This window comes from Phoxinus phoxinus, assembly GCF_949152265.1.
Source record: "Phoxinus phoxinus genome assembly, chromosome: 22".
Classification (NCBI taxonomy): Eukaryota; Metazoa; Chordata; class Actinopteri; order Cypriniformes; family Leuciscidae; genus Phoxinus; species Phoxinus phoxinus.
The window spans coordinates 28,154,010-28,169,025 of NC_136897.1; the positions used below are offsets into that span (position 1 = coordinate 28,154,010).

General features: G+C 35.3%; 1 protein-coding gene across 2 annotated transcripts in view; it reads left to right on the forward strand.

Moving 5' to 3' along the window:
- The first annotated feature begins 4,751 nt into the window (after positions 1–4,751).
- The window catches only part of sptbn1 (spectrin, beta, non-erythrocytic 1), an 86,638-nt gene continuing 76,373 nt past the window's right edge, over positions 4,752–15,016 (forward strand). The window contains exons 1-2 of one of the 2 annotated variants that reach the window (XM_079597838.1): positions 4,752–4,770; positions 9,569–9,781. In XM_079597838.1, the coding sequence (XP_079453964.1) occupies positions 9,637–9,781 (145 nt within the window). In that variant the 5' untranslated portion in view covers positions 4,752–4,770; positions 9,569–9,636. Of the gene's footprint in view, positions 4,771–9,560; positions 9,782–15,016 lie in introns of those variants that run through there. The other variant, XM_079597837.1, reaches the window with a different exon arrangement.

Here is a 15,016-nt window from a genome sequence, read left to right on the forward strand (position 1 = left end):
CATACACCAAAGAACAGGACACTGTGGACGCAGTTATGTCTTGGCACAACTGAGATGCAGGTATTGGATCCCACAAGCCAATTCTGCAATTCGAAAGATCATCAACAAATGTACAGTGTGCCGCAGGATTAATGGAAAGGTTGGTGAGCAAAAAATGGCAAACTTGCCTGAAGATAGGCTCTTGCCAGGTAAGCCTCCTTTCACAAATACCGGCGTTGATTTCTTCGGGCCGTTTGATGTCAAGCGGGGCCGGGGTACAGTCAAAAGATACGGCGTGATGTTCACTTGCCTCACTCTCAGAGCGGTGCACATCGAAGTTGCAGATAGCCTCGACACAGACTCCTGCATTAATGCAATTCGTCGCTTTATGTGCAGGAGAGGTCAAGTTACCATCATGCGTTCCGACAACGGCACAAATTTTGTGGCCGCTGAAAGAGAGTTGAGAGAAGCCATTCAACTGGTGGATAATGACAAGATTGAAAAGGCCTTGCAACCAAAAGGAATAAAGTGGATATTCAACAGCCCAGCCGCTTCACACCAAGGCGGGGTCTGGGAAAGACAAATTCGGACTGTGCGAAGAATCCTTAACTCTCTTTTGAAAGAGCAAGCAGTGAACGATGATTGTCTTCTGACAATAATGTGCAAAGTCGAAAGCATAATCAACGGTAGGCCGCTTACAACTGTTTCAGATGATGTGAACGACGTAGAACCTCTAACACCCAATCACTTATTGCTGTTGAAATCTCAACCCAAAATGCCTACAGGGATTTTCAGCAAAGATGACATGTACACAAGAAAGAGATGGAAGCAGGTCCAGTATCTTGTGGATTTATTTTGGACTAGATGGACACGTGAATACCTTCCACTTCTTCAGGAGCGCCAGAAATGGCTAAAGCCAAGAAGAAACTTCATGACAGGAGATGTTGTGCTATTAGTGGACAGTTCTTCCCCACGGAACTCCTGGCTCATGGGAAAAGTAGTTGAAACGTTGCCGGACTCCAATGGAACAGTACGAAGAGTGAAGATAAAGACCAAGACCAACACTCTGGAAAGGCCTGTAAACAAACTGTGCTTGTTGGAAGAGGCGACGTCAGAAGAGTAAAAAAAAAAGGGGAAACAAGTTGATAGTTTGGACATTTAAAAATTGTTTGGCTCTCAGTGTTTAAGTTTATAATTGCTTAGTCCTCCTGATTAACCAATTAGGGGCCGGGTAATGTAAGAGCCACATAAGGACTAGTTCATCTGAAATAATAATTTAGTTTAAAACCAGTAAAAGAACATTTATAAGAAATATATTGGTTAAGTAATGTTTAGTAATGCATGATTTAGTAATGTTTAGATTTGATAATATTTCAGTATTTTGAGCTTCCAGTCAGATAGCACTACGTCATAGCGTAAGCGATTGGATGTAGTTAGTTTTAGTTTGAAGTTAGAGACGTTGGAAGCAACACAGTTTTTTGACCGTGCGTACCATTGTCTATGTATAATTTTGTTTTATAATTTTGTTTTGGAAGTAAACATTTTAAAAGAAGACCGTTTGGTTTGCTCGTGTTTCAAATACTGGTTGTATTAGACTGACTTCAAAAAGTGGTACAGAAGAAAAAGAAGAAACTAGGTGCCACTATAGTGACAGTAACTACATTTATAATGTTACACTCTAAAAAATGCAATTTTGGGTCAAATATGGACAAACCCAAACGTTGGATCAAAAATGCAATTAAAATTTTTAACCCAATGGCTGGGTTTGTCCATATTTGACCCAAAATTGGGTTAAAACAACCCAGCATTTTTTAGAGTGTACAAATGATTCTAAATCCAATACATGTCACTTTCTATTCACCAAAGAATCCTGAAAAATAAAGTGGATTTCACAAAATAATAATCATAAATGTTTCTTGTGGATCAAATCATCATATTATGATTTCTGAATGATCATGTGACACTGAAGATGCTGAAAATTCAGCTTTGATCACAGGATTAATTTACATTTGACTATATATTCACATAGAAAACTGCTGATTTAAATTGTTAAAATATTAAACAATTTTTACTGTATTTTTGATCAAATAAATACAGCCGTGCTGAGCAGACTTCTTTCAAAAACATTCAAACATTTTCCAGACTCCAAACTTTCTGTGATTTTAGCTCAGATGAAGTCAGGTGACCCGTTCTAACCAATCAGCTTAGCAGTTTGTGCAGATTAATGTCAAAGCAATTTGCTAAAAGATCCTCATTCTGTTGTTTACCCGCTAATTGAATCTGTGGAGAGAAATGGAGGGAGAAATAGCCAGTAATGGTCGTTCAGAGGAAGAGAGGAAAGATAATGATTATGATGACTTGATTTGTTTTAAAAGTGAGCTACAAAAATGGAAAATTCAATGCACAATTGGCTTAAATAGAGTTAGCCGTTAGCATGTTGCAGAGCTAACGCTGCAATACTCAAATAAGCATAGGCTATTGTTTTTTAGATGATCTAAAATCCTAGAGGCCGGATATTGTGGGCTTTAAAGGGATAGTTCACCCAAAAATAAAAATTAGTCCATGATTTACTCGCCCTCAAGCCATCCTAGGTGTTTATGACATTCTTCTGTCAGACGTAGACAATCAGAGTTATATTAAAACATGTCCTCACTCTTCCAAGCTTTATAATGGCAGTGAATGGCTGTTTCTGTTTTGGAAGTCCATAAAAGTGCATCCATCCATGATAAAAGTGCATCCATTCATCATAAAAGTGCATATTTTTCTTACACAAACACATCGCTTCAGAAGGCCTTTATGATGGACAGATGCACTTTTATGATGGATTTATGATGGACAGATGCACTTTAATGATGGATAGATGCACTTTTATGATGGATTTATGATGGACAAATGCACTTTTATGATGGATAGATGCACTTTTATCATGGATAGATGCACTTTTATGATGGATAGAGGCACTTTTATGATGGATAGATGCACTTTTATGATGGATAATGCACTTTTATTATGGATAATGCACTTTTATTATGGATAATGCACTTTTATGATGGATAGAGGCACTTTTATGATGGATTTATGATGGATAGATGCACTTTTATGATGATTGGATGCACTTTTGTCATGGATAGATGCACTTTTATGATGGATAGATGCACTTTTATGATGGACAGATGCACTTTTATGACGGACAGATGCACTTTTATGACGGACAGATGCACTTTTATGATGGACAGATGCACTTTTATGATGGACAGATGCACTTTTATGACGGACAGATGCACTTTTATTATGGATAGATGCACTTTTATGATGGACAGATGCACTTTTATGATGGATAGATGCACTTTTATGATGGATAGATGCACTTTTATGATGGACAGATGCACTTTTATGATGGACAGATGCACTTTTATGATGGACAGATGCACTTTTATTATGGATAGATGCACTTTTATGATGGACAGATGCACTTTTATGATGGATAGATGCACTTTTATGATGGACAGATGCACTTTTATGATGGACAGATGCACTTTTATGATGGATAGATGCACTTTTATGATGGACAGATGCACTTTTATGATGGACAGATGCACTTTTATGATGGATGGATGCACTTTTATGATGGATAATGCACTTTTATGATGGATTAATCTGGAAGAAGAATGTCATATACACCTAGGATGACTAAAGGGTGAGTAAATCATGGGCTAATTTTAATTTTTGGGTGAACTCTCCCTTTAATGTAGTTTGTCCCAGCAGCCTCTGGGTGTGTGCCAATGCGATGCTAAAAACAGCTCTGCAGAGAACTAGCGCACATGCTAGCGGCAGCTTTGACCTCAGCAGAGCGATGCTGACACACACACACACACACACACACACACACACACACTTGCTCAGAAGCCCTGGTCTTAACCGTCACCTGGATCGTCTTTCAGACAAGATCATGCTCGAATCCCCAGGATGATGTCGACCTTGAGTCACACACTGCTGGTACCAAGGCTTAGAAAGGATATCAGATGGCATTTTCATAACAATATTCATATGTATGCTGCGTTCACGTCATGCAGTAATTACCCTAATTTCTATATAACACGTGATGTTCTGCTCGGAGCTGGTAAAGGGAATTATGCCCAACGTCTAAATCAACGCCTAAATTAATCTGCAATAGTCACATGGAACTCTCAGAAAATTCCCAATTTACGAAATCTCGTAATTACGGCTTAAACCTAAAAAACTTGTTTAAAAAACTTGAAACTTAAATTTAAAAAAACTTTTTTTTTACTAGAAATAGAAATGTGACCTTGGCAATTAACTGAGTAATCTAAGTTTAAGTACAAACATTACTACAACAGAAATACTTTTTCATGTAGTTGTAAACATTTTTACAACTACATGAATGTAAAAAAAAAAAAGGAAAAAAATGGCATAACAAAATTACTAAAACTAAAATGACAAAAGCACTATTAATATATAAAAAGGAAAGCTAATTCAAACTATGTATAAAAACTATAAGATTATATAAATAATACAACAACAAAAATACTGATGCAATTTTTTGAGTAACACCATGTCCCAACCAGACGCGATCATAGGACGCGATGCGATAAGATTCCAGCGACAAGCAGCAAGCCTGTCCACAGTAGCGACGCGACCACGAGATGCGTCAAAATATGGTCAAAATCAATCAAAACCCACAACCAATCACAACAGCGTGTGGGCGGAGTCTCGCGGCTCACAGCACCTAGGCTTGACGGGCAGTCACGGCACTCGCAAGAAAATGGATAAGTAAATAATCAAATTCAAAAATATTACACAATTTAAACATAATTAAAAATACATACTGAGTTACTAAAACAATCATTGTTAAAGAATACACTTGTTTGTTCACAGTTTGAACGGTTTTTGTTTCCAGTTGTTTAATTTCAAGATCTGAGGTGAATTCTCTAACGTTAACGTTAATTGTTGTTTTAACGGCTAACGTTACAAAGCTGGAGCATTAAATGATATTCAAAGTCACATTACACGTTTTTAACATTAAATAAAGCACATAAACAGTGCCTGAGATTATCATTGCCACACTTTGTGTTTGTTGTTCCAGCGCGACACGGAGAAAAATAGAAACCGTTTCTACAATAGAATCGTCGCGTGTCGCCGTCGCGGCTGGTCAGCACAACAACTCTCATTAACATTTTATCGTGAGTCGCGTGTAGTTACACGGTGTAATACCACAATACACAGTACTGTGTGTGTGTGTGTGTGTGTGTGTGTGTGTGTGTGTGTGTGAGAGAGAGAGAGAGAGAGAGAGAGTGTGTGTGTGTGTGTGTGTGTGTGTGTTTTTGTGTGAATGTGTTTGTTAGTGTGTGTGTGTGTGTGAGAGAGAGAGAGTGTGTGTTTTTGTGTGAGTGTGTTTGCTAGTGTGTGTGTGTATATACCATGTCACTAAACAATGATTAGTTTACACAAATACCTATTCAGGGTTTTACTATGGTACATATCTCAAAAACGTAGTACTAAAGTAGCATCATGTGCAAAGAAAAATAATTAGGAATACAAAAATGAAGATACGGTGTGGTATACCTTTCCATGGTGTGTCTTTATGCTAAAACCACAGTACTTTTTCGCAAGATTAACTTTTTATATCAATGTAAAGTTGCAAAGACAGGTTGCGTGGGCTTTTGTGTTGTGTTTAGTTCAGTAAAGTCAGAGAGGACGGTAATGATGAGCCGAGGCTTTCATGCTTCACTTACTGTATCTGAGAGATGCTGGGAAATCAATACTCTTTGAGCCAGACAAACCCATCAGTCCAGCTGACATATCGACACGAGAACATCTCCTGCTGCGTCACAAGCTGTCTTTACTTCACTGCGCTTACTTGGGATGCACAAGTTTGAGTCAATCCTTAATATAATGTGCATTTACAAGTCTGTGTGTTTTGTATAAACATATATTTTACCTTATAAAGTTCCATGATATTACCATTAAAATATACTATGGAAAAACACTCAAATGACATATACTATGGTGTCATTAATATGGTGTATGAATACAATTAATATACTTGGAGATGTACACTTTAAAACATTTTTAGGGTTCTTTATTTTACTCAACTTTATTTTAGGGTACTTTATTTTAGACCTAGTACCTAGTATTCTTTGAAGTACCTTATATACATCTATACTAATATAAAATAGAAATACCATGTTTTGGACATTACCATTATGTCATTCTTTATAATTTAAAAGCCTATATAAATGCTATATAAAGGAAAATACTATGATATTTTGGATATGGTACCAATTGTTTTCTGAGACCATCATTAAACCACGGTACTACCACAATACTTTCAGCTTTTTTTAGCTATGTTAATGTGATACATATTGTTTTGAATACATTTGAATGGCAAAGATGTCACTGACAGACCATTATTGTCTTTTTGGGAAGCGATAGCTTGATAAAAGTCCTCAGCATTTCACAGAATGGAGGAAAAATAGATGTATGTTGTAAATAGATCTAGCTAAATTTTAGCGAATCGGTCTTCCTCTTTACTACTAGTTACAGCACCAAATAACATGAATGAACATCAGAAGGAATGTTGAAAGATACAGAAAAACTCTAAAAACTGCTCAACTTTTGGTCAAATATGGACAAACCCAGCGGTTGGGTTACATTTTTAAGTTAAAGTTTTTAACCAAACGTTTGGGTTTATCCATATTTTACTCAAAATTGGGTTAAAACAACCCAGCATTTTTAGAGTGAATGCATCATGTTGGCTATAAGAAGTTATTTTTAACCTTTAATAATAATAATAATAGCAGGTTTCCCTGTATGTTTACAGCTTGAGAGATTTCTTTCCTTAGGGAAAATGAACATGCCCTTCCTGATATTTAGCCAAATTAATCAATATTGAATTAAGATTCGAACACCCCATCCATTATCCTCACTTCAAGCTACGCTCAAAAAGTTGTCTTACTACATCTTTCTATGGCAGAAACTGTAGGCCTGAGAGTCGTATGCTAGTATTCAGCGTTCGCCCTTGGTTTCTGTGTCATCTTGCTCCTTGGTTGTCGTTCTGCTCGAGCACTCACTCCGAACCCGAATCTCTCAGCTCTCCAGAAGCCCGTCCCAGCGGCACTGTTATATTTAGCCGACTGCAATAGCAGTTTCTGGGACACGGGTGTTACTCTCACTACAAAAATGCCCTGGAAACTCTCCATTTGTTTGAGAAACGCTGGATACATACAAGAGCCGCGCTGAGAGATTTTAGCGCCGCGCGGGTTTTGTGTGTGGGAGGTGTTTGAAGAAGAACATCTCACAGGAGAACAACCGCATGCAAATCATGCCTGATGCTAGCAATTAGAAAGATAAACGTTTGCACAGTGAAAAGCATTGCAGTTCAGGGTGTTTTTGTGCTGTTTGGTGCACTTGGTGTGCATCATAACCCCCTTGATATTTTAGGGACTTTTTTTTTTTACTTTTTTTTTTTTTTGATGCATAACAAAACAATAACAACATACTGTAAATATATAGAGGATCACAACGTATTCAACTATTCTATTAGATTCATAATAGCATAAAAGGAAACAACAGGAAAAAATATATATAGAGAGGATAACTCACGAAAAATGACAAAAAGAAGAATGAAAAAATTCTATACATTTAGCTTTTGTATTTCTAACATCTTTTAGGGCCTCCATGTAACGCTTAAGTTCAATTTTATTATTAGGCCATTTCTGTTTGTGTATATATTATTTTCCATACATAATTATTAAGTTAATTACCAAATTTTGCTCTCAACTCTTATTTTTATATAACACAAATATATCTTTACTAGATAGTCAAATCTTTAATTTTGTGAATTTAAATATTCAATATCAATCCAAAAACAATTGGGTAAATACACATTCAAAGAATAAATGTTTAATTGATTCTTTTTCTACCAAAAGACGCATTTATTCTCCATGTCTCTAAGAAAATGTTAATAAAATTTTATAAAATTAATAACCTAATATGTAACTTCTTAAACTGTATTGGTGAGACAGTATTTACTATTCTTTCCTTTCAATCTTATTATACATTGAGTTTTAAAAAGGTTTACATTGAGGTAATAATGTAGTTCTACATATATTTTTTTTATATAAAAGTTATTAAAAAATGTATCTATAATTTTCACACCATTCATTTTCAGGCCATTCATTGTTATATTTTTAAATGCTTTATTTGAACATTGTTTACACTATGGTACAACAAAATTAGAGCATCACAATAGTTAAGAATGACACCAATAGATAGAGTAAAGAACAAAACAAAAACATGAATGACAGTCACCTAAAAAAAAAGAAAAGGAAAGAAGAGGGAATTACACAAATAGATACAAATTAAACATTAAATACAGTAAAAAAAAAAATTAAAGTATTAAAAAAAACATGTTCTGAGAGCTTTCTTGTTAGGCGAGAGTGAAATTGTAAGTAAATAATGTTTTATCTCCTGTAAGAATATTATAAAAATAGGTTTACAATTTGAAAAGTTACATTTATGAATATAAAATCTACATAGAAAGAGAATTAGGTTTATTAAAAAGCAAGCATTTGGATCCGCTCCAAAAAATTAATTGAAAAAGATTCAAAAGATTAATTGAAAACTTATTTTTTTGTTATTGTAGAATTTGTTATTGTAGTTCTGTCTGTTAACGCCACATGATCGTGCTGGTCCGGGGATTGTGGGTAAGATCTCAGATCTCAGGGTTGTCCAATAGGTGGCAGTCAGTGCTTAAAGCTCCTCAATGTGCATCAGTGTGCAGCTGATGGATAATGGAGAGAGAGAGAGGAGGGGTTGATGGGAAATAAATAAGTGCTGTCTCTTTGCAAAGGTCAGCAGAGCCGATGAACAATAAAGTCTCATTCAGAGTCAGACACTCTTTCCCAGAAACAACACACTGGAAAACACAGTTGTTTTACTCTTGTGTATATTGCTTTATGTAATATATGTTTTAATTTGTTTTTACTAAAGTCAGCTTGAAGTCAATATTTTATACTTTCATGATATTTCATGACATTGCAAATTATTATTATTATAATTTTTTTGCTGTGGACGTTATTTCAAATTAAAATAAAACTGAAAAAATCTGTATAGTTAAAAAATAATTGTAATAGTCTTAATTATTAAATGTGATATTTTTCCCCTCCTTATTTCCCTTCCTTTTTCTGTTTGAATATATATATATATATATATATATATATATATATGTCTTTTTATTAGATATTCAACCAGAAAAAAAGAGTAAAAACATTTTAATGACAATATGTATTATGTTTTCATATACACGCACAAAAAAAAAAAAAAAATATATGCTGGAGAAGTAAAATGGGTTGCAAATGTTTTCTCTTTGACTAGTTCAATGCATTCTTAGTTCAGTTTAATCTCATTATTACCATATTTAAATCCATTACACGCAATCCATCTGATTTTCTGCCACAATCAGTGGAGCAAATATGATTAAAACATAGTAAAGATTCATAGCGTGTCTGTGCGTGATGTGTCTAAAATATCCCACTATAATGACCTCTGACCTCTCTGTGTCTTTCAGCAGGGCTTCAGAGGAAGCCGCCCATGAGGAAGTGTGTACGGTGAAAAGCCGAAAGGTCAGAGGTCAGGATGACGACAGTAGCCGCAGAATTCGAGCACATGGACATCCAGCAACAATACCCGGACAGCGTGAACAACCGCTGGGAGGACGAGTGGGACAATGAGAACAGCTCGGCCCGGTTATTCGAGCGCTCTCGCATCAAGGCTCTAGCGGGTGAGTGGGAATCACAACTGTAAAAAATTATCCTGGTTTTTTAACAGTAAAAGACCGTAAAAATGCAACAGTGTAAAACTGTTAATTTGTTAACAGAAAGTTTCCGTACTATATACGGTGAATAACTGATAGATCTAACCGTACATTTAATCTAACCGTACATTTAATGTATTTTTACAGTAAAATACCGTTAAATTTACAGTTTTTGGAAGTGAAAAACTGTAAATTGACATTCCCACAATTCCCTGCGTGACACTTTACATATGATGTACTTTTGTTAAAATAACTGTTTCTTCGTAGTTTTTTCTAATCAGTTATGCACATTAGGGTTCTATGTTACATTTAATGTTGTTCAATTAATGTTTATTGCATTTTTAAATGTTCATGTGTTACCATGATGGTGTTTAGTGTGTGTGTGCAGCTTTATTACATTAATATTAACTCTCTTGTGGAAAAGCCGCCTGTGATTCATCATGTGACTCTCATCTCCACTGTGACTGGTGGTTGTCAGTGTATTACAATGGTACAAAACAGATATTAGCACTTCAATAGGTTGTTAAATTAACATTATATCAGTTCATGAAATGTGTTTTTTTACTGTAAATTTAAGTTAAGTCTGAAAAACCTAAAATGTTGCTACCGTATTTTTTACGGTATATTTCTGGCAACCACATCCGCCAGTTTTTTTTTACCGTAAATGTAACAGATTTTTTTTACAGTGTAGTGTCCATCTGTGATGATGTTAAACAGATGAACATGACCTTCTTTCAGAGCTTGACAGAGAGGAACAATAAGAGAGGTTATTAAGTGTTTTTTTGTCAGCTATTCTGTGTTTTCGGGTTTGAATAGCTGGATAATGTGACGCCCACTCGCTCGCACATGACATGCAGTGATTCTGTGCGTAGGAGATCTGCGGCAGAAAGAACGTGGGCGTAAGTTCACACTTTATCCGCTCCTTCTGAAGCTCCCACACCATTTCAGATTCACAGCGAAACCCTCGAGCCCACAGACCAACTCGCGTCGCGGGAAACTGTGTGTTACATAAGATCAATATGGAGATGGATGATGATTTATTCATGGGTTGAATTTTTAATGCAGTTCCTATAGAAACAATATACCTGTGTTGAACTAAAATGCTGCTTTTGTAGGGTACTTAGACACTCGGGTGGAGCATTTGATGAAGAATAATGCTAAATTATTGTTTTATATATATATATATATATATATATATATATAATATTGAATTTAAGGCAGTACTTAACAAACAAAGTCCTTTACATTGAAGGTAAAGCGGTGGTTTAAAATAAACCAGAACTGCACGCATATTCAAATTTAATAAATGTTTGTTTTATTTAGTTGTTTTATTACGGTTGGAAGGATCCTTACAAAAGGAATAGGTCATTTAGATGTATTTGAATGTGTATAAATAACATGCTGTGTTAGTTTTTTTCTATGATTAGTAGTTTTGTTTTTGTTTTTGTTTTTTGAGAAGCCTTTCCAAAAAAAGCCGAGCTGCAAATTAGCTGATGCTATACTCTCGACGTGCAATACATATTTTCTAGTTTTTGACTGGGATTATGTTTTTTTTGTACTGTCCCTATACAAATAAACTTATAATTAAATACATTTAGAAAAAACATGGATTTACAAAACCTGTTGGAAATTGCCATTAGTCAATGGATGCTAATTTCTGAGTGTGTCATCACAAAAGTTCATTAAAACACTTGCAATTGTGAAAACATAATAGTTTGGGGTCAGTAAGTCTGAAAGAGTCGCTTTTGCACAGCAAGGCTGCATTTATTTGATTAAAACTACATTGAAAATTGTGAAATATTATTATAATGTAAAGCATCAGTTTAGCTATACTCTTGATGTGCAATACATATTTTCTAGTTTTTGACTGGGATCATGTTTTGTTTTTTGTACTGTCCCTATAAAAAATAAACTTATAAATAAATACATTTTGAAAAAACATGGATTTACAAAACCTGTCGGAAATTGCCATTAGTCAATGGATGCCAATTTCAGAGTGTGTCGTCACAAAAGTTCATTAAAACACTTGCTTCCATCATAACGTGTAGACATATATGTGAAAACATAATAGTTTGGGGTCAGCAAGTCTGAAAGAGTCTCTTTTGCGCAGCAAGGCTGCATTTATTTTATTAAAAATACATTGAAAATTGTGAAATATTATTGTAATTTAAATCAGCAGTTTTCTATGTGAATATATAGTAAAGTGTAATTTATTCCTGTGATCAAAGCTGAATTTATCATCATTACTCCACTCTTCAGTGTCACATGATCCTTCAGAAATCAGTATAATATGATGATTTGATGCTCAAGAAACATTTATGATTATTATCACTGTTAAAAAGAGTTTCCTTTTTGTGGAAATCATGAGAGATTTTATTTTTCAGGATTCTTTGATGAATAGAAAGTTCGTAAGAACAGCATTTATTTGAAAAATAATCTTTTGTAACATTATATATGTCTTTACTGACACTTTTGATTAATTTAATGTGTCCTTGCTGAATAAAACTATTAATTTCTTTACAAAAAAAAAAAAAATTCCTCACAATTGCAAGTTTATATCTCACAATTTAGAAATGCAAGACGCAAAATGCAAAAAGTCAGAACTGCAAAATATAAATGTTCATACTTTTTAAAGACTTCCACCTCCTCAACCCCTCCATAACCCTCACTGTGGGGTTTCGTTGTATTTCTTTCTTTATATAATTTATTCTCGTCAGCCCTTGGATGACAGTGGCATATTTCCCTCTGCTGTTTTCCATCAGGCATCATGCGTTAGCATTGCTGTGTTTACAGAGGTGTGATGTTGTTTATGAGCGCTGGCCGCTGTCGAGAGTTTTCTCATATTCTCTCGGGGTGGTAGAGCCTAAACAGACGCTTCGCTCTCCCGGAGACTCACTTACAAACTTCAGGGATAAAGAAGATGGAACATAAAACAAAAATATAAAATCTCTTCCTCTCTCTCTCTCGTTGCCAAAAACCACAAACCATTTCTGGAGTTGTGAAAAATCCCCAGCATTCCAGTAAAGCATCTACGCTTCACGTGATTGTGTTTTCCTGCATTCCTGGGCAGCAGAGCATACACAACCCTTGCTCTGTCCCACTTATTCTGTATCATGGAAGCAGGAATGATACACAGCAATTTTTTTTTGTTTTTTAAATAGGCCACATTATGTTATTTTACAAAGTTTTGTTTTTTGTGCTCTACTTGCAGGTTTTCCTGCTTGAATGTTGATTATGTTCCTCATATTCTCCATTGTTGCGGCTCCTCTCTTCCCAGTCTGTCAGTAACGCTCTGTTTACTTCCTGTCTCTATGAGGCCCCTCCTTCTGAAAAGCACACTGTGCTCTGATTGGTCGGCTGGAGCAGTGTGTTGTGATTGGTCGAGCGCTTCGAGTGTGTTTGGGAAATGTCCCGCCCCTTTCCATAACCGCCAGTTTAACACACTACTAACTAACTCAACCAGGCCCCGCCCCTTTATTCTGCGTATTAATTATTATAATGAGGAATATTGTGACGTGTTTGTAACTCAAGACTACAATGGAGGCGTTTCAGGAGTTCAGAAACACTGACACTCATATAGAGAAGAACTGGAGCTTTCATGATCACACAGCAACATTACACACTAAAGGAAGATAAACATGGAAGAAAGCAGAATATTTACAGTTGTCAAACTTTTGGTGGATCACTAATTGCTACTAGAGGCATGGAAATTACAAACTAGTACATCTGTGAGTTTTCATACTAAACAAGCCATTAAATCTGAGATCAAGAGTTGCAGGAGAAACTTAAGTATGGAATAGTTTGGCACAAACTTTTATTATGACTTTTATTTTGCTTTTGACTTGGGCCAGAACGTACTCAGCAATACTGCAGCCTATTTTTGAATTGGTAATCAAACCACAAAACCAGTCACATGGGTCAATTTTTTAAAAGTGAGATTTATACATAATCTGAAAGCTGAATAAATAATCTCTCCACTGATGTGTGGTTTGTTAGGATAGGACAATATTTGGTCGAGATACAACTATTGGACATTTTGAATCTGAGGAGCAAAAAAATGTAAACATTGAGAAAATCTCCTTTAAAGTTGTGCATTTATGTTCACGATTGTGCTGCATTCACTCACAAAAATACATGTTTTATATATTTACGGCAGGACATTTACTAAATATCTTCATGGAACATGATCTTAATATCCTCATGATTTTTGGCATAAAAGAAAAATGGATAATTTTGACCCATACAATGTATAGTTGCTATTGCCACAGATATACCCGTGCGGCTCCAGACTGGGTTTGGGATCCAGGGTGATTCTTCAGAGGATGTATGAAGAAGTCTCTTTTAAATAGAAGCAGAGTTGTCTCGGGTCTTTGCGGTCTCCTCACGCTGTCATGGGCTCGGATGGGAAGTCAGATATCACACCGGCTCTCTCCCAGAGCGCGGCTCAGGAATCTCAGGCATACCTCAGTAATGTGGACCATGTGCTCGAGGAACAGAGCGGCATCAACCCTCCCAACAGGGGCGCCAGATTGAGGGAAAACCACCCCTTCAATTGAGTTATTATTATTACGCATGTGTGGGATTTATTACGGATTGATTTTCTGACACTTTGTTTAATTCGGTTGCATTTTTTAAGAAGTTTGTGCCTATTTTATTAAACTACTCAAACTTTTATAATTTGTGTTAACTCAATTATCTCTGCCATTATCAAAAGCAGATGGACAGACTGACAGGCAGATAGATAGATAGATAGATAGATAGATAGATAGATATATATATAGATAGATAGATAGATAGATAGATAGATAGATAGATAGATAGATAGATAGATAGATAGATAGATAGATAAAACAACATAGCTAGATAGATAGATAGATAGATAGATAGATAGATAGATAGATAGATAGATAGATAGATAGATAAAACAACATAGACAGATAGATGATAGATAGATAGATAGATAGATAGATAGATAGATAGATAGATAGATAGATAGATAGATAGATAGATAGATAGATAGATAGATAGATAAAACAACATAGACAGATAGATGATAGATAGATAGACGGATAAACGGATAGATAGATAAAACAACATAGCTAGATAGATAGATAGATAGATAGATAGATAGTTACAGTAGATAGATATACAGATAGATAGATAGTTACAGTAGATAGATATACAGATAGATAGATAGATACA